Here is a 19,504-nt window from a genome sequence, read left to right on the forward strand (position 1 = left end):
ATGAAAATGGCCCAAATATAAGGGACTACTCAAAGTAAAAAGAAAAAACAACCGTACATCCTAGAAATTAACTACTGTTAAATGTTAGTGTGACTTTCCGGAGATGTTACTACCTACTTGTCTTTTTATCTATATTTAAGTACTTACAAAATGTTTGAAAACAGTATGACATATTTTAACAGTATTACTCATTATTAAGTTTAGTATTGGTAGTCCATTCCGGGACTCAGGGTTGTCCTTGAACCTCCGCAGGCCCTTCTCGGACTCTCCCATCAAGAACTCGATTGCTCCCCTTCAGTCTCTCCCCAACCCGACCTCCAACCCGTTAGCCTGGGACTACATTTCCCAGACGCCTCCAAGGTGGGTCCAACCCCTACCGGGCGTCTCTGGGACCCCGCCCAAGTCGTTTGGAAAAGCCTTGACTTCCGGTTGCAGGGTTCGACGTTCCAGACCCAGAGCTGTGCTGGGGGCTACGCCGGGGACCTCTACGAATGAAACTTAAACCGAAACTTGAGCACCCCCTTACCCCGACTGTGGGCTACGTTTCCCAGAAGCCTCCACGGGCCACAACCCTTTCTTACCCATCCAAGGCCACCTGTTACTACCTGGACCGGTCGGTTCGCCCCGATCCTTGGAGGCTGCTCAGGCGTGGCTGGGCGACCGGGACTGGGCTTCGCTGAAGCTTGGAACTCGGCGCGACTCGGGACGGAAAAGGCTGTGCCTGCCCAGGCCCTGCTTGCATTTTTCCTCCTCCGGACTACGTTTCCCCGAGGGCCCCTGGGCATGTGCGGCTTCCGGACGAAGTTGGCTGGACCTTGTGAGTTGGCGGGAGTTCGGACGCAAAGGATTGAGGCATTTCGAGGTTGCTTCGCTCACTGGTTGGGGCGGATTCCATCAGACTGGCCTGAGAGGACCCCAGAGAAGTGGACGGTGAGGGGCCCCGGGGTAGGTCTGGGGTTTGTCAGGAGTTTTAAGTATGGTGGCTGTCGGCCATGTCCAAGCAACGTGCCGGCGCTTGAAAAATAAAGCCTGACGGGGAGGGGGTGGCATCCAGGCCGCCAGTCCACACTTAGGGGTGGGAGGTGTCGGCCGAGTGCCAGCACGGGTGGGTGTGGCTTCAGGCTGGCTCGGGGTCGGATGTCTGAAGGTCAGGAGTGTCGCCGCTGTGTGGCTGCCTGCCTGGGGAAAGCCCGTGAGATGCTCCCTGGAAGTGGTTTGTGCGCCAGACATCCGGTGCTGGGCAGCCAGTATCTAGCGGGGTTGTGGTGGGTATCCTGTCGAAGCTGGACTCTGGCTCTGTGCGTGGGTGTATGGGTAGGTGTGTGGGTGGGTGCGCGCGCACTCCAAATATGGCCACGTCGCCGACTCTGCCTTTAGGGCTGGAGCTGGGAATGGCGCCCTTTTTGTACATTTTTGGCAGGTGTTGAATGGGGTCCGCGGGTGGGTGGGTCCTGGACGCCTGCCTCAGGCCAGGATCGCGCTCCCATTGCACTCTTCGGCCCAAGAACTGACACAACTGCAGCCGCTCCCTCTCCAGCGCAGTGAATGGCGTTCTCCTGGGGCCGTTCATGGTGTCGGGGGTTTCTAGGATGCTTTCCAGGTGGTGCTAGAGAGAGATAAAGAACCCACCTGCCAATGCAGGAGATGTAAGAGACGCGGGTTCGGTTCCTGGGTCGGGAAGATCCCCTGTAGGAGGGCATGGCGGGCCACACCAGTATTCTTGCCTGGAGAATCCTATGGACAGAGGATCCTGGTGGGCTACAGCCCATGGAGTCGGAAAGAATCGGACACAACTGAAGCGACTTAGCACGCTTGCACGGGGTTTCTAGAGCTTTGGGTTGGGACTCTCCTCCTACTTCCACTTCTGTTTTTCACCTTGTGGCCGCCAAGGCCCAGTCACATACCCCCAGCCTAGAGGACAGAAATGTGGGACTCCAGCAGGTGGATCCAGTTAGGATGTTTCTTTGTATCACAGATCTGGGCTCAATTTGGGTCTGGAAGTACCCAAAGCCAGGCTCTTGTGAAAAAAAGAGGCTACAGTCTGGGAGTCTTTCCCAGGACTCCCATCTGGGCCCCTAAGGTTGTCTGCTCTTCTTTTTGATGATGAGAGAGGGAGCTGGCCTCTTTTGCTTTTGGCTCCCTCTCAGTGCCTGGGGTGGAGCAGGGATTTGTTCTGCCTTGGGCTCCCCCAGGCTCCAGGAAGGACCTGCAGTCTCATAGTTTCTTAACCATTTTCTATTTTTTTCCTTCTCTAAGAATCCAGAAGAGGAGAAGACAAGAGTTCTGTGCATCAAAAGTCATGATGGAGGAGGTAAATTGTTTGCCATTCTCTTCTTGGAAAGGGAAACTTGTTGGTTTTCAGGACACTATCATTTCAGGATTCTATGGGAAGACCCCCTGGAGAAGGGAAAGGCTACCCACTGCAGTATTCTGGCCTGGAGAATTCCATGGATTGTATGGTTCATGGAGTCACAAAGAGTCGGACACAACTGAGCGGCTTTCACTTCACTTCATCCAGATTAACAGTAGTGATTTGGAGAAACCACTGATGGTTAAACGTGGGCTATCTGCTGTGCATATATTCTCATCTGGAATTTCTATTTCCCTGGATTTTGTTCAGTGTTATAACAATCTTGGGGGCTTTCCTAATGGCTCAGTGGTAAAGAATTCACCTACCAGTGAAGGAGACATGGGTTCAATCCCTGGGTCCGGGATCATCTGGAGAAGGAAATGTCAACCCACTCCAGTATTCTTGCCTGGGAAATCCCACGGACAGAGGAGCCTGGTGGGCTGCAGTCCATGGAGTCATGAAAGAGTCAGACAAAACTGAACGACTAAACAGCAACAACATAACAGTCTTGAAAGAATGTGCTTGTGTGATTTGGTAGGGAGGTTGAAGAACAGAATAAGTTACTTCAGTTCAGTTCAGTCGCTCAGTCGTGTCCGACTCTTTGCGACCCCATGAATCATAGCACCCCAGGCCTCCCTGTCCATCACCAACTCCCGGAGTTCACTCAGACTCACGTCCATTGAGTCAGTGATGTCATCCAGCCATCTCATCCTCTGTCGTCCCCTTTTCCTCCTGCCCCCAATCCCTCCCAGCATCAGAGTCTTTTCCAGTGAGTCAACTCTTTGCATGAGGTGGCCAAAGTACTGGAGTTTCAGCTTCAGCATCATTCCTTCCAAAGAAATCCCAAGGCTGATCTCCTTCAGAATGGACTGGTTGGATCTCCTTGCAGTCCAAGGGACTCTCAAGAGTCTTCTCCAACACCACAGTTCAAAAACATCAATTCTTTGGTGCTCAGCCTTCTTCACAGTCCAACTCTCACATCCATACATGACCACAGGAAAAACCATAGCCTTGACTAGACGGACCTTAGTCGGCAAAGTAATGTCTCTGCTTTTGAATATACTATCTAGGTTGGTCATAACTTTTTTTCCAAGGAGTAAGCGTCTCTTAATTTCATGGCTGCAGTCACCATCTGCAGTGATTTTGGAACCCCAAAAAATAAAGTCTGACACTGTTTCCACTGTTTCCCCATCTATTTACCATGAAGAGATGGGACCGGGTGCCATGATCTTCGTTTTCTGAATGTTGAGCTTTAGGCCAACTTTTTCACTCTCCACTTTCACTTTCATCAAGAGGCTTTTTAGCTCCTCTTCACTTTCTCCCATAAGGGTGGTCTCATCTGCATATCTGAGGTTATTGGTATTTCTCCCGGCAATCTTGATTCCAGCTTGTGTTTCTCTTACTAATTTCTTTCTTGTAAAAGAAATTTTAGGGGTCCAGATTCACTGTAGCCTGTTTGCTTCCAAATTTCTAACAGCATGGAATGCCTGCCAGCCCCTTTCAGATCCTGATATTTCTCCATCCCCGCCCAAATAGAAATAACCTAATTGCTCTCTTTGTGATGATTAAAGTAATACAATAAGTGAAGTCACTCAGTCGTGTCCGACTCTTTGTGACCCCATGGACTGTAGCCTGCCAGGCTCCTCCATCCATGGGATTTTCCAGGCAGGAGTGCTGGAGTCGGTTGCCATTTCCTTCTCCAAAAGTAATATAGATTTCTTGTAAAAATTTCAAAATTTGAGTAAGTTATTAAAGTTTAATGCCCATGGTCCTACTATCTAGAGGTAATCATTATTAATATTTTTAAGTTATTTTATCTGCACATATGTGTGGCTGTGTAATTTTGTTATCAGAATGGGATCAAATTACTAATAGAAGCAATTTAACTTATTGGGTGTTCACTTTGAGCCACTTGTAGCTGAAAGTTCTTGGTATGTTATCTTGGATCCATATAACAACCCTATCAGTCAGGTATGAATGTGAATTCTGTGATTCCGCCCCCCTCCCCACATTTTAACTTGTTTGAAGCCAGGATGGGATTTTCAGTTCCTGGCAAGTTATAGTTTAATTGATGACATTCATTTCTTTCCTGGTACATAAAGTAATGGTGGATTTACAAACAGTGGCATGTCAGATTTGATGAAATTTGGTATTATTCTAAGTTGACAGAGGAGAAAATAGATTCTGTTGAGTCAGTTACTCCAGAATTACAGTTAATAAATGGTACAGTTGGAATTTCTAAATTGCCTACTGATTTCTCTTGCCCATTTGTCAGTTTAGATAGAGTGCCTGATGAACTATGGAATGAGGTTCGTGACATTGTACAGGAGACAGGGATCAAGACCATCCCCATGGAAAAGAAATGCAAAAAAGCAAAATGGCTGTCTGGGGAGGTCTTACAAATAGCTGGGAAAAGAAGAGAGGCAAAAAGCAAAAGAGAAAAGGAAAGATACAAGCATCTGAATGCAGAGTTCCAAAGAATAGCAAGAAGAGGTAAGAAAGCCTTCTTCAGCGATCAATGCAAAGAAATAGAGGAAAACAACAGAATGGGAAAGACTAGAGATCTCTTCAAGAAAATTAGAGATACCAAGGGAACATTTCATGCAGAGATGGGCTCGATAAAGGACGGACATGGTCTGGACCTAACAGAAGCAGAAGATATTATGAAGAGGTGGCAAGAATACACGGAAGAACTGTACAAAAAAGATCTTCACGACCCAGATAATCATGATGATGTGATCACTAATCTAGAGCCAGACATCCTGGAATGTGAAGTCAAGTGGGCCTTGGAAAGCATCGCTACAAACAAAGCTAGTGGAGGTGATGGAATTCCAGTTGAGCTGTTTCAAATCCTGAAAGATGATGCTGTGAAAGTGCTGCACTCAATATGCCAGCAAATTTGGAAAACTCAGCAGTGGCCACAGGACTGGAAAAGGTCAGTTTTCATTCCAATTCCAAAGAAACGCAATGCCAAATAATGCTCAAACTACCGCACAATTGCACTCATCTCACATGCTAGTAAAGTAATGCTCAAAATTCTCCAAGCCAGGCTTCAGCAATACGTGAACCGTGAACTCCCTGATGTTCAAGCTGGTTTTCGAAAAGGAAGAGGAACCAGAGATCAAATTGCCATCATCTGCTGGATCATGGAAAAAGCAAGAGAGTTCCAGAAAAACATCTATTTCTGCTTTATTGACTATGCCAAAGCCTTTGACTGTGTGGATCACAATAAACTGGACAATTCTGAAAGAGATGGGAATACCAGACCACCTAACCTGCCTCTTGAGAAATCTGTATGCAGGTCAGGAAGCAACAGTTAGAACTGGACATGGAACAACAGACTGGTTCCAAATAGGAAAAGGAGTACGTCAAGGCTGTATATTGTCACCCTGCTTATTTAACTTCTATGCAGAGTACATCATGAGAAACGCTGGACTGGAAGAAACACAAGCTGGAATCAAGATTGCCGGGAGAAATATCAATAACCTCAGATATGCAGATGACACCACTCTTATGGCAGAAAGTGAAGAGGAACTAAAAAGCCTCTTGATGAAAGTGAAAGTGGAGAGTGAAAAAGTTGGCTTAAAGCTCAACATTCAGAAAACGAAGATCATGGCATCTTGTCCCATCACTTCATGGGAAATAGATGGGGAAACAGTGGAAACAGTGGCAGACTTTATTTTTTTGAGCTCCAAAGTCACTGTGGATGGTGACTGCAGCCATGAAATTAAAAGACGCTTACTCCTTGGAAGAAAAGTTATGACCAACCTAGATAGTATATTCAAAAGCAGAGACATTACTGTGCTGACTAAGGTCCGTCTAGTCAAGGCTATGGTTTTTCCTGTGGTCATGTGTGGATGTGAGAGTTGGACTGTGAAGAAGGCTGAGCGCCGAAGAATTGATGTTTTTGAACTGTGGTGTTGGAGAAGACTCTTGAGAGTTCCTTGGACTGCAGGGAGATCCAACCAGTCCATTCTGAAGGAGATCAGCCCTGGGATTTCTTTGGAAGGAATGATGCTAAAGCTGAAGCTCCAGTACTTTGGCCACCTCATGCGAAGAGTTGACTCATTGGAAAAGACTCTGATGCTGGGAGGGATTGGGGGCAGGAGGAGAAGGGGACGACAGACGATGAGATGGCTGGATGACATCACTGACTCAATGGACGTGAGTCTGAGTGAACTCCGGGAGATGGTGATGGACAGGGAGGCCTGGCGTGCTGTGATTCATGGGGTCGCAAAGAGTCGGACACAGCTGAGCGACTGAACTGAACTGAACTGAAGCATACATTAAGCAAAGTTCTTTTCAGAACTACTCAGTCATATATAGGTTGTTTTAGAAGTATTTTTTCACAGTTAATCTATTTTGTGTGTGTTTTCAAAAATTGTTTTCTTTATGTCATGGCAGAAGGTCTTCTCTAATATAAAAATATAAAAGTCACTCATTTTTCTAAAGTACTTTTTGTCTAAACAGTTTAATCTTTAAGGTGTCTGATTTGAGATATAACTACAGAACATTGCCTGTAAAATTCCTGTGTGTGTATGTGCTCTGGCATGTCTGACTGTTTGGGAGTTTTTCCCCCTTGATGTGTCTGAGTTAGAACTCTTTTTTTTTATTATTAATTCTGTCCAGTTGCTTTTCAGAACTACATATTTCTTTAGTATTGAAATATTTAGGCTAAATATTCTTTAGAAATATTCTTTTCTAAAGAATAAATAGCAAAAAAGAAAGAAAGAAGAAATTCTCTCTCTCTCTCTTTTTTAATTTCCCTTGGATAAATCTGTTTCTTCCTTTGTCTTTGACTTTTTTTCCGAATTCTGTGGAAACTTACTGAGTTTGTCTTCATATTTCCATTCTGGTCAGAACCTTCCTAAGATTCTGAGAAAGGGACCATATCTTCCCCCTCAACTCTTCAGCACATTTTGGTGAGGAAGGAACTCCAGCTTCCCTTTGCCCTTCAACCTTTGACTGTCTGTTTCTCCCTCTATTTCCTCCTCTTAGAATTCTTGTTGTCCTTTCTCTGTATTAATGATATTTGCACTGCACAAAAGGGTAGAGCCTACCTTTGTTTCTGCCATTTCTTAGCTCTCTGACCATGAACTTCCTCAAAACTTCCGTATAATGTAGTCTGCAGACTTTGGGGAATATGCTGATAATGGAAATTCACCTGAATGTGCCATTACACTGGCAACCTGGAGGTCCCCTAACTCCTGCTTCCTGGGCTCCCCAACATCAGTGAGGTGGCAGAGCCCATTGAATCTGTCTCTTTTCCTGCTCCTTGCTCTCACGCCCTGCGACCCCACCTCACTGTCTGAGTGCCAGGTGAAACTTTTGTGGCACGGGTAGTGCATTTACCTAATTGAACTCCCTGAAAGTGTTAGTCACTCAGTTGTTTCGACTCTTGTTGACCTCATGGACTGTAGCCCGCCAGGCTCCTCTGACCATAGAATTCTCCAGGCAAGAAAGAACACTGGAGTGGATAGCCATTCCCTTCTCTAGGGGATTTTCCCCACCCAGGGATTAAACCCATGTCTCCTGCATTGGAGGCATTAACACTGAGCCACCAGGGGAACCTCAGTTGGACTCCCTAACTCTAGTTTATTCCTCCAAAATAAGATAGTCCAGTTGCATCACTTCCTTTATTCAGTGAATCCCTGTTACTTTCAGGATAAAACCCCAGCTCTTTCACACTGTTGTTTATTTATTATAGTAAATATCTATATTTACTAGAGCACGAGTCCTAGTATTGGCCTAGAGTGGTAAGTCAAGATGATATTTTTAGTCCTGGCAAAGTGACCATCATCCAAGGCCTTTCTTTTCTGGCCCCTTCAGATTTCTTCACCATCACGGCTGTCTACTTCTTTCCCAGAATCCCTCACCAGTTATCCCCATTAACTTATCTGTTCCTCAGACACACAGGATGTAATTTTTTCTCCCTCTCTACCTCCAACTTAGCACATTCACTGTTCTTGGAATGCTGCTAAGTCTGTTTTCATTTGTTGGAGTTCTGTTCTTTTTCTGGGCCCCAGTCAATCTTTTACATGTTACGTGAAATTTTCCACATACCCCTCAACTTAAGTAAGTCACTGTTAGTTCATTTCAAAGGAATTCTGTTTACAGAACTGCTTCTTTCCTCTCTTATCCTTCTACCTCTGATTTCCCCTCATAGTGTTGTGCTCTGCAGTGATAAACAGAGCAAACCAAGTGTTTTCTGCTTCCCTAGGTGCAGAGTCCAGCTCAGCGTTCTTGCAAAGGATCAGGAAATCCCTGGCTGCATGTGCAAGGGTCAGGAGTGGAAGGGCATCATCTGGAGGGCTGGAGAAATCTAAATTTAAAGCTCAGCCGTGCCACTGCTTACTGCAAACTTGAGTAAATTACTTACTTCACTAACCTAAAGATTCATGGGCCTTTCCTGAAGATTAATACATATAAGACACCAGGGACTGAAAGTGTTTAATGCACAGTTATTGTGCTTGAGACTCAGTGAGCACTGCCTATCAGCAGTAAGGCTGAGGGTAGGAATGAAAAGCAAGAAAGCCATGGATGATCGTGGCTGGGGACCAGGATGTACAGACCATGAGGATTCTGAAAATTATGGTTTCATGTAAAGCTGCAAGGAGATCCAACTAGTCCATTCTGAAGATTTCTTAGGAGGCAATGATGCTGAAGCTGAAACTCCAGTACTTTGGCCACCTCATGCGAAGAGTTGACTCATTGGAAAAGACTCTGATGCTGGGAGAGATTGGGGGCAGGAGGAGAAGGGGACGACCGAGGATGAGATGGCTGGATGGCATCACTGACTCGATGGACGTGAGTCTGAGTGAACTCCGGGAGTTGGTGATGGACAGGGACGCCTGGCGTGCTGCGATTCATGGGGTCTCAAAGAGTCGGACATGACTGAGCGACTGAACTGAACTGAACTGAACTGAAAGCTGTCATTAAGACCCTGATTGAAGGCAAAAGAAGGGGATGGCAGAGGATGAGATGGTTGGATAGCATTACCTACTCAATGAACATGAATTTGAGCAAACTCCAGGAGATAGTGAAAGACAAGGGAGCCTGCTGCAGTCCATAGGGTCACAGAGAGTTGGACGTGGTGACTGAACAACCAGAACAACAACAAAAGCCGTGGCAGCCTGCATCCAGGTAGCTGAGCTTGGCTGAGGCTGCTGAGAACCTGCTGATCATATTGGTTGTCTGGCCCAGTATTGGTGATTCTGGACAGGGTCTTTGTGGAAAGAGGTTCTAGATTGGGTTCTCGGGGCCCTAGTTCTGGGATATGGGCACAAAGCCAAGGAAATACTTGAATCTTAGGCATGGAGGAGGCTGGAGGCCTCTGTTGAGGAATCTGTCCAGTGCTGGGCCTGCCTAAGTGTCCTGTGCTCTGGGCTTGCGGATGTCCTCATGTCTCTAAGATGCTCCTCACCTGAGGAACTTAGCATCTTCCTGATAGACCAAGGGTCTACCTGGGGCAGATCAGAGCAGGCTCTTCTGGGTTCAGATGAGCTCCTCATGGTGGAAAAGTTATTTCTTCTGAACACATTATGTACAGTTGGATTCTCTGGAGTTCAGGGAAAGCCAAGGTTTGTTACTCTCCCTCAGATGGAGAAAGAGAAAGGGACTCTCTGTTGTGTGTGCACACACTGGGTTGCCAAAAGCAGGAAGATTAGGAACAGGGAAGGAGAGAGGAAACTTCATTTGCAGACTCTGAGGTCAGTATGGTGACTCAGGGCTGTTCTTACCTCTTCCTCCTTTGTCTTCTTAACTTGTATTTCTCTTGGGTGAACCCAGGATATAAATGATCTAGTTTGTAATCCTAAAAGCCATTGCTTATGTGAATTGATGTTTCTTCTCTCTCCTACATCAAGAGCATTTTTTTATTTTGGAAGATTTGAACTGTGGGTTTCTTTTTCCTGGAACTGCTTGCTTCCCTGAGCCTCTCCGAAGAACTTGTTCCCCAGTTCTTCCAATTCTAATGAATGATGCTGCTGTCCCCTAAGTGTCTCTCTCTTCTCCAACAAACGTGTAACTGTTTATTTAGAAACCATTTAGCATTCCATAAGTGTATATGCTTCCACTGGGAGTACTGATGGAATGGGAAAACCAACTCTTGCTGGAAATGTTGTCCCTCTCTTGTTAGAGCTGTGCTTTGATGAAGTGGAGGTGAGTGGTTAAGTGAGACTCCATGTTGCAGACTTGGGTTTCCCAATTATAGTGGATGCATTCCAGTCACTCATTCATGTCTGACTCTTTGTGACCCCAGGGACTCTAGCCCACGAGGCTTCTCTTCCGTGGGAGTTTCCCCACAAGAATACTGGAGTGTGTTGCCATTTCTTTTTCCAGGGGTTTCCAATTAGACAAGAAGGTAGTTGATACTGATTTTTTGGATTCTTAGTATTTGCTCATATTTTTGGCTCTGAGATTTTTGGGGGACTGAGGATATGATAGACATATGATAGATTCTTTTTTTTTTTTTTTTTTTTGATAGATTCTGTGTATGCAGTTATGTGATAGTCCACACGGAACCTGTGGGTCCATTTTGAACTTGTGTAATGTTTGCTCATTGTGGGTCTCAGTGTATGTGAGTTCCCAATCCTGAACCTCCCTCCCACCTCCCACCCCATATCATCTCTCTGGATCATCCCCGTGCACCAGCCTCAAGCATCCTGTATGCTGTATCGAACATAGACTGGCGATTCATTTCTTACATGATAGTATACATGTTTCAATGCCACTCTCCCAAATCATCCCACCCTCTCCCTCTCCCACAGAGTCCAAAAGCCCGTTCTAAACATCTGTGTCTCTTTTGCTGTCTTGCATACAGGTTTATCATTACCATCTTTCTAAATTCCATATATATGTGTTAGTATACTGTATTGGTATTTTTCTTTCTGGCTTACTTCACTGAGTTTTTAAGAGATAATTAAATCACATAAGCTATATTCAAATCCTATTTTCAGAGAGAGAGGTTTTTAAAGGTACCTTTGAATGATTCAGACTTTTAAACAAATTTCTTAAATGGGTAAATGCAAGGAGATGGTCACAGTGTTGTGTGCTGAACACACAACATAGCATGTGTTATGTACTTGTATGTACAGTTTTATTTAATTGGGAAACACCGATTATCTAGACTTTGTTTATTCCCAGACCTGGCTGGATAATGAAAAAGGATAATACCAGAGAGGGTTTATCTGTAGTTGGAGGAATGTTTAAGAATGATTTGAATGACACAGGTACTGTAACCAATATTTTATAATAATTATAAATGGAAAATAATTAAAAATTTTTTGAATCACCATGTTATATACCTGAAACATACAGTATTATATATCAACTACATCTCAGTTTTTTTAACAAATGGTGTGTACACCAAGAATGTGTACTGTGATCACCCTTGTTTCCACACTGAACTGTCCTTTTTTTTTTTTTCTAATTGAAGTATAGTCAATTTACAATGTTGTTAGTTTTAAGTGTATAGCAAAGTTATTCAGTTATACGTATATGTATCTTTTCAGATTCTTTTTCTTAAAAGTTATTATAAAATGTTGTGTATAGTTCCCTGTGCTATCCTTATTGGTTATATTTTATATATAGTAGTAGTATGTATGTGTGTTAGTAGCTTAGTCGTGTCCAGCTCTTTGTGACCCCATGGACTGTAGCTCACCAGGATCCTCTGTCCATGGAATTCTCCAGGCAAGAATACTGGAGTGGGCTGCCATTCCCTTCTCCAAGGGATATTCCCAACCCAGGGATCAAACTTAGGTCTCCCTCATTGCAGGCAGATTCTTTACTGCCTGAGCCACCAGGGAAGCCCTATATAGTAGTATATATATGTTAATCCCAAACTTCTAATTTATCCCTCCTCCCACCTTTCCCCTTTGGTAAGCATAAGTTTATTTTCTATGTCTGTGGGTCTAATTCTGTTTTGTATATAAGTTCATTTGTATCATTTTTTTTTTTTTTTTAGATTCCACATATAAGCAATAACATCTTATTTGTTGTTCTCTGTCTGGCTTACTTCACTTAGTATGATAATCTCTGGGTCCATCCATGTTGGATGGATGTCCAAAACATGCAAATGGCTTTGTTTCATTCCTTTTTATGGCTGAGTGATATTCCATTGTATAAATACACCACATCTTTATCCATTCATCTGTTGATGGACATTTAGGTTGCTTCTTTGTCTTAGCTATTGTCAGTAGTGCTGCAGTGAATATTGTGGTATATGTATCTTGTTGAATTATGGTTTTCTCAAAACATATACTCAGGAGTGGGATTGCAGAATTATATGGTAGCTCTGTTTTTAGTTTTTTAAGGAACCTCCAGACTTTTCCATAGTGGCTGTACCAATTTACATTCGTACCAATAGTGTAGGAAGGTTCCTTTTTCTCCACACCCTTTGCAGCATTTATTATTCATAGACTTTTTAATGATGGCCATTCTTACTAGTGTGAGGTGATACCTCACTGTAGTTTTGATTTGCATTTCTCTAATAATTAATGATGTTCAAGCATCTTTTCGTGTGCTTTTTGCACATCTGTATGTCTTCTTTGAAGAAATGTCTGTTTAGGTCTTTTGCCCATTTTTTGATTAAGCTGTTTGTTTTTGATATGGAGCTGTTGACTTACCATTTTGAAAGGTCCAGTGTGTCCTTTTTTTCCAAACAGCATTTTCCTATTGAATTGCTCTCTTAATTTTCTTCTATTTTCTTGTAAAGATTTTGGCCGATTAATTTCTGTGTATTTTTATCTGTGGTTTCAGGATTTCACGTTCAAAGATGTGGTCATTTACTTCTCTCAGAAAGAGTGGGAATGCTTGCACTCTGCTCAGAAGAATTTGTACCAAGATGTGATGCTGGAGAATTAAAACAACCTGATTTCACTGGGTAAGTTGATTTGTCCTCCAAAATTCAGAATTGGTTTTAAATTTTTATATTTATTATAATAATTTCTTGTGAAGTGAAGAAGTGAAAGTCACTCAGTTGTGTCCAACTCTTTGTGACCCCATGGACTATATATCCATGGAATTCCCCAGGCCAGAATACTGGAGTGGGTAGCCTTTCCCTTCTCAGGGGATCTTCCCAACCCAGGAATTGAACCTAGGTCTCCCGCATTGCAAGTAGATTCTTTACCAGCTGAGCCACAAGGGAATCCCAATTTTTTGTGAGTCCTTCCTAAGTGCTTGGCTGAAGTAACAATTCTTCCTAAGCGCTTACCAAAGAATGCTTTGTCCCTTGTGAAGTTAGAAATTAGCTGTTCCTATATACATTATCATGTGTAAAACATAACTAGTGGAAAGCTGCTATATAACACAGGGACCTCAGCCTGGTGCTCTGTGACAACCTAGTGGGGTGGTGTGGGGAGAGCAGGGAGGCTTAAGAGAGAGGGGATATATGTATATAATTATGACTGATTCATGTTGTTGTACAGCAAAAAACACAACATTGTAAAGCAATTATCATCCAATTAAAAATAAATTAATAAAATAATTAATGCATGCAGCCTAGGAAAAACAAACAAAAAATAAATATTCAGGACCTGAAATAAAAAGAAAAAGAAATCAGCTGCTCCATTGAACTTTATCTTCATCCCCCTTTCCTCTTACCCTTAATTTTCTTACTCCTCTTTCATGATAATCGTGGGCTGATTTTAATTCTGGGACACCCACAACATAACTTGATCCTTTTTTTCTTTCTTGAGCAGGATTCACCAATTTTAAGCCAGATGTGATCTCCTTATTGGAGCAGGGAAAGGAGCCCTGGATGGTTAAGGGCAAGGAGACAGAAGAATGGTGCCCAGGTGAGTAATAGAGACTCACATGGGAAACGCCATGGCAGATGTCACTCTCCTGACCTGTGAGAAGGCAGGCAGCACATCTGAGATGTTGTTATGAAAGCTCCCCAAGAAGCCTGAGATCTGGAGAAGAGAGTAATGTGTAATGTGAGACTGATGTTTCACATGTCTTCCAATTTCTTGCTGCTGTTTCTCATATTCCCTCTGATTTCAGAAAGGAAGTGCCTTTCTGCTTTCCTCCATTCCTCCTTTCCATGAGATAACCATTTTCACCACACTTTGGGTCCAATTTTGTTCTGATTTTTTTTTTTAATAATTTTTATTTATTTTTATTCTTGACTATGCTGGGTCTTCACTGCTGCGTGGGCTTTCTCTAGTTGTGGCAAGCTGGGCTTCAACTACCACTGTACCCTCTACTTGTGGGTACCCTCTACTTGTGGTGTGTGGGCTTCTCATTGCAGTGACTTCTCTTGCAGAAGTTGTGGTGCACGGGTTCAGTCACTCCTTGGCATGTGGGATCTTCCCAGACCAGTAGGTGGTTTTCTTACCACTGAGCCTCCAGGGAAGCCTTGGGAGAAATTATACCAATAGATAAACTGATGAACAAGTATGTAATTATAAAAATTGAGAAAAAGATTATGAGGGCAAAGAAAAGGATATAGGATAGAAAATTAAGATGTTTAGAATGAAAGAAGCTGGCCATGGCAGATATCCTGGAACAGAGAGCATGCAAAGGAGCCAAAACATTTCCTGAAAGATGAGACTGTAATTGGCATGACATACAGGTTGAATGGAGGCCAGTATAGTGAACTCATGGTGAGTGAAGGTGACAGTACCTCAAAATTAAGTTGAAGAGGGAAGCGGGGGCCAGATGCTGCAGAATTTTGCAGGTCTGATAGTGAATTTTGTATTTCAGGTGCAGGGGGAAGGCACTGCATTTAAACAGTGAGTCCCACATTTTGAGTTGCCTCAGAAATCAGTGAGGGAGATAGAAAAACATACCAATAGCCATACATTTGGCAGACAACTATTATTTACTTTGTGCAGGTACAGTGAAGGGTCGACAGCCAGTACAGAAGTAAACAAGTTAAAATACAATCTGTTGAGTTTAGAGGTGAAGTATACTGATGTCTGCAAGGTGACTTGATGTTTGGAGGGGTAGATAGATGTATAATAAGGCAAGTAGACCCAAACATTTATTGTAGAATCTAGGTGATGAGATTATGGGAGTTCACGGTCTAGTTCTTTTCATTCTTCTGTGTTATGAAAACTTTCAAGCATAATGTTGGGGGAAGAGATAAAATGACATGTGATAAGTACACTGCAAAAAAGTACAGTAAGTAGATTGATGAAGGTCCTGTTTTGTAGAGAGTGGTCTCTTAAGTTGGCATCTAAATAGAGGTCAGAATGAAGGAATTGAAAGAGCCATGTTGATATCTTAGGGAAGATATTTGTAGGCAGAGATTCTGAAGGAAGGGTGTGCTTGGCAAATGTGAACATCTGGTTGGTCAGGGAGCTAGAATAGAGTCAGCTCATGGGAGGGGATAAGGCAGTAAGGTCAGAGAGGTAGTGCAGGACAAGTTCTGGAAAGGCCCTGTGGATCACTGAGGGATTTTGACTTCTACTCTGGGTGAGAAGAAAATCCATTGGATGATTTTGAGAAGAATGACATGATCGAACTTATTTTAATAAGAGCACTCTGGCTACCGTGTTGGGGATGGGATAGTTCCATAGGGAGCATAGTATTTCCATAAAACTTCCCTGGTGGCTCAGATGGTAAAGTGTCTGTCTACAATGTGGGAGACTCGGGTTCAGTCCCTGGTTTGGGAAGATCCCCTGGAGAAGGAAATGGTAATCCACTCCAGTACTATTGCCTGGAAAATCCCATGGGCAGAGGAGCCTGGTAGGCTACAGTCCATGGGGTCGCAGAGAGTCAGACACGACTGAGCCACTTCACTTTCATAGTATTCCATAGGGAAATACTATGCTAGGAGGATGTTTTGTTAATCTTGGTGAGGATGGCTCTGGACAAGGTGATTACTACTAGAGATACTAGTAGAAGTAATCAAAACCTGGGGCTAGAGATGAGAGGACTTGCTGTTAGATAATGTCCTACTCCTTTAGATTCTCGTTTAGTTGGTTGGTTCCTGGACATTACATATTTTTAAAAAAATATTTATAATTTATTTATTTGGCTATGCTGGATCTTAGTTGTGGCACATAAGATCTTCAATCTTTAGTTACCAACTGCTGGATGTGGCATGTGGGATCTAGTTCCCCAATGAGGGATCTAACCCAGACCCCCTGGGTTGGGAGTGCTGAGTCTTAACTGCTAAACCACCTGGGAGGTCCTGGACATTGTATTTTTAACAAGTTCCCCAGCTGATTCTCACCAGAAGTGAAAAGTCACTTCCTTGGGGCTTCCCTGGTGGTGCAGTGACTAAGATTCCAGTGCTTCCAATGCAGGGGGCCTGGGTTCAATCACTGGTCAGGGAACTAGATCCCACATGCCCCAACTAAAGAGTTCACATGCTACTACTAAGACCTGGCACAGCCAAATAAATAAATATTTAAAAAATCACTTTCTTCATAAGCTGCTCTCATTTTCTCTATTCTTATTCCCCTCCCATCCCTTTTTTTTTTTTTCCAAATTATAATGCAGGGTTAAGAGCAGTTTAAACTATTCACTATTGTTAGTTTGTTGTTTCTGCCTTGGAACTTTCCTTTCTCCTGCAACATGAAAATACTCTTTTCTTTGTTATCTTACAGACTGGGAATCTAGAAGAGAAGCCAAGACTTTATCTTTAAAGGAGGACAGTTATGAAATTCAGTCATTGCAACTGGAGATAATAGACTTGTAAGCTCTAATCTTGAGTGTCCTAGAGTCAGAAATACCAGAGAAATCAGATGCCACTTGGAGAGGCTACCAGAAGAACATTTCAGACAAGCCATAATAACTTTTGAAGAAAGATCCACTTCCATTCAGTACACAGATCCTAGAGCACCTCAGACAGCTCCTACTGGAGCAAAATCCTGTGAATCCAAGGAATGTAAGACTTCTAGGTCCCAACCAACCAGAGTCAACATGAAAGAAGTCATAATAAGAAGAAAGACTCTAAATGTGGAGAATGTGAGAAAGCCTTTAATAGTAGGTCAGACTTGATGAAACATCAGAGAATTCATGAAAGCCAAAAAAGTAATGAAAATAAGGAAGGTGACTTTATTCGTGACTCTCAGATGATGAAATCTCAGAGCATTAATACTGCTGAGAAACCTCATAAATGTAAGGAATGTGGGAAAGCCTTTCATTCTACCTCACAACTTAGTAAACACCAAAAGATTCACATAGGTGAGAAACCCTTTAAGTGTATGGAATGTGGAAAGGCCTTTCCATCTACCTCACAGCTGAATTTACATCAGAGGATTCATACCAGTGAGAAATACTACAAATGTAAGGAGTGTGGGAAAGCCTTTACCCGTCCCTCACGCCTTTGACATCAGAGAATCCATACTGGTGAGAAACCCCATAAGTGTAAGGACTGTGGGAAAGCTTTTCGCTATGACACACAACTTAGTCTTCATCAGATAATTTATACTGGTGAGAGACGCTATGAATGTAAGGAATGTGGGAAGGTGTACAGTTGTGCCTCACAACTGAACCTACATCAAAGAATTCATACTGGTGAGAAACCTCATAAATGTAGGGAATGTGGGAAAGGTTTTATTTCCGATTGACATCTTGTCCGACATCAGAGTGTTCATACAGGGGAGAAACCATGCAAGTGTAAGCAATGTGGGAAAGCCTTTCACCGTGGCTCAGAACTTACCAGACATCAGAGAGCTCACACGGGTGAGAAACCTTATAAATGCAAGGAATGTGAAATGGCCTTTACTTGTAGCACAGAACTTATCTGGCATCAAAAAATTCACACTGGTGAGAGACCCCATAAATGTAAGGAATGTGGGAAGGCTTTTATTCGACGATCAGAACTTACTCATCACGAGAGAAATCATAGTGGTGAAAAACCCTATGAGTGTAAGGAATGTGGGAAGGCCTTTGGCCGTGGCTCAGAGCTTAGACACCAGAAAATTCATACTGGTGAGAAACCCTATGAATGTGAGCAATGTGGGAAGGCCTTTATTCATGGCTCACACCTTAGTCAACATCAAAGAATTCATGCAGGACAGAGGAGTGAGTGAAGACATGGGAAACCAAAATTTGACATCTGGGAGAAGGAAATGGCAACCCACTCCAGTATTCTTCCCTGGAAAATTCTACAGACAGAAGAGCCTAGTGGGCTGCAGTCCATGGTGTCACATGACCAGAGCGCACACGCATGAGGTGTTGGAGGGAGATGGCTGGTAGCAATAAACAGGTAGAACTAAAAATAAAAATTGACATCTGGAAATTTGTGCTAGTAAAACAAAAGCCTATGTAATTGTCAGGAATGTGGGAAAGCATTTAAGGACAACAGCTTAATATCACACTTCATACTGTGGATATGAGGCCTTTAATTAAGGGCCAGAATTTGATATGTATGCAGTTCAGTCGCTCAGTCGTGTCCGATTCTTTGCAACCCCCTGAATCGCAGCATGCCAGGCTTCCCTGTCCATCACCAGCTCCCGGAGTTTACCCAAGCTCATGTCTATCAAGTCAGTGCCACAACTGGGTATTTTTGCTTTGGCTCCATCCCTTCTTTCTGGAGTTATTTCTCCACTGATCTCCAGTAGCATATTGGGCACTTACCGACCTGGGGAGTTCCTCTTTCAGTATCTTATCATTTTGCCTTTTCATACTGTTCATGGGGTTCTCAAGGCAAGAATAGTGAAGTTGTTTGCCATTGCCCTCTCCAGTGGACCACATTCTGTCAGACCTCTCCACCATGACCCATCCATCTTGGGTGGCCCCACATGGCATGGCTTAGTTTCATTGAATTAGACAAGGCTGTGGTCCCTGTGATCAGATTGACTAGTTATCTATGAGTATGGTTTCAGTGTGTCTGCCCTCTGATGCCCACTCACAACACCTACCGTCTTGGGTTTCTCTTACCTTGGACGTGGGATATCTCTTCACGGCTGCTCCAGCAAAGCACAGCCGCTGCTCCTTACCTTGGATGAGGTCGCCCCTCCTGACCTTGAACGTGGAGTAACTCCTCTCAGCCCTCCTGCGCCCACGCAGCCGCCGCTCCTTGGACATGGGGTTGCTCCTCTCGGATGCTGCCCCTGACCTCGGACGTAGGATAGCTCCTCTTGGCCTCTCCTGTGCCGTCGCAGCCTGGTGCTCTCAGTCGCCGCCCCTTGACCTGTATTACTGATGAGAAATCTTATAAATGTTAGGAATTGGGAGGGGTGTATCTGTATTTCA

At 43.6% G+C, this 19,504-nt stretch overlaps 2 protein-coding genes across 2 annotated transcripts in view; one reads left to right on the top strand and one right to left on the bottom strand.

The window, feature by feature from the left end:
• Positions 1-19,504, bottom strand: part of LOC120872609 (zinc finger protein 383-like) — a 261,148-nt gene that overhangs the window by 179,690 nt on the left and 61,954 nt on the right. The gene's annotated exons all lie outside the window — the stretch shown is intronic.
• Positions 17,205-18,534, top strand: LOC120872574 (zinc finger protein 568-like). Its single transcript, XM_040253077.1, is given in 1 exon segment — positions 17,205-18,534. A coding segment is annotated over 1 exon segment (1,038 nt). The 5' UTR covers positions 17,205-17,301; the 3' UTR covers positions 18,340-18,534.

This window comes from Oryx dammah, unplaced genomic scaffold (genome assembly GCF_014754425.2).
Source record: "Oryx dammah isolate SB20612 unplaced genomic scaffold, SCBI_Odam_1.1 HiC_scaffold_13, whole genome shotgun sequence".
NCBI lineage: Eukaryota > Metazoa > Chordata > Mammalia > Artiodactyla > Bovidae > Oryx > Oryx dammah.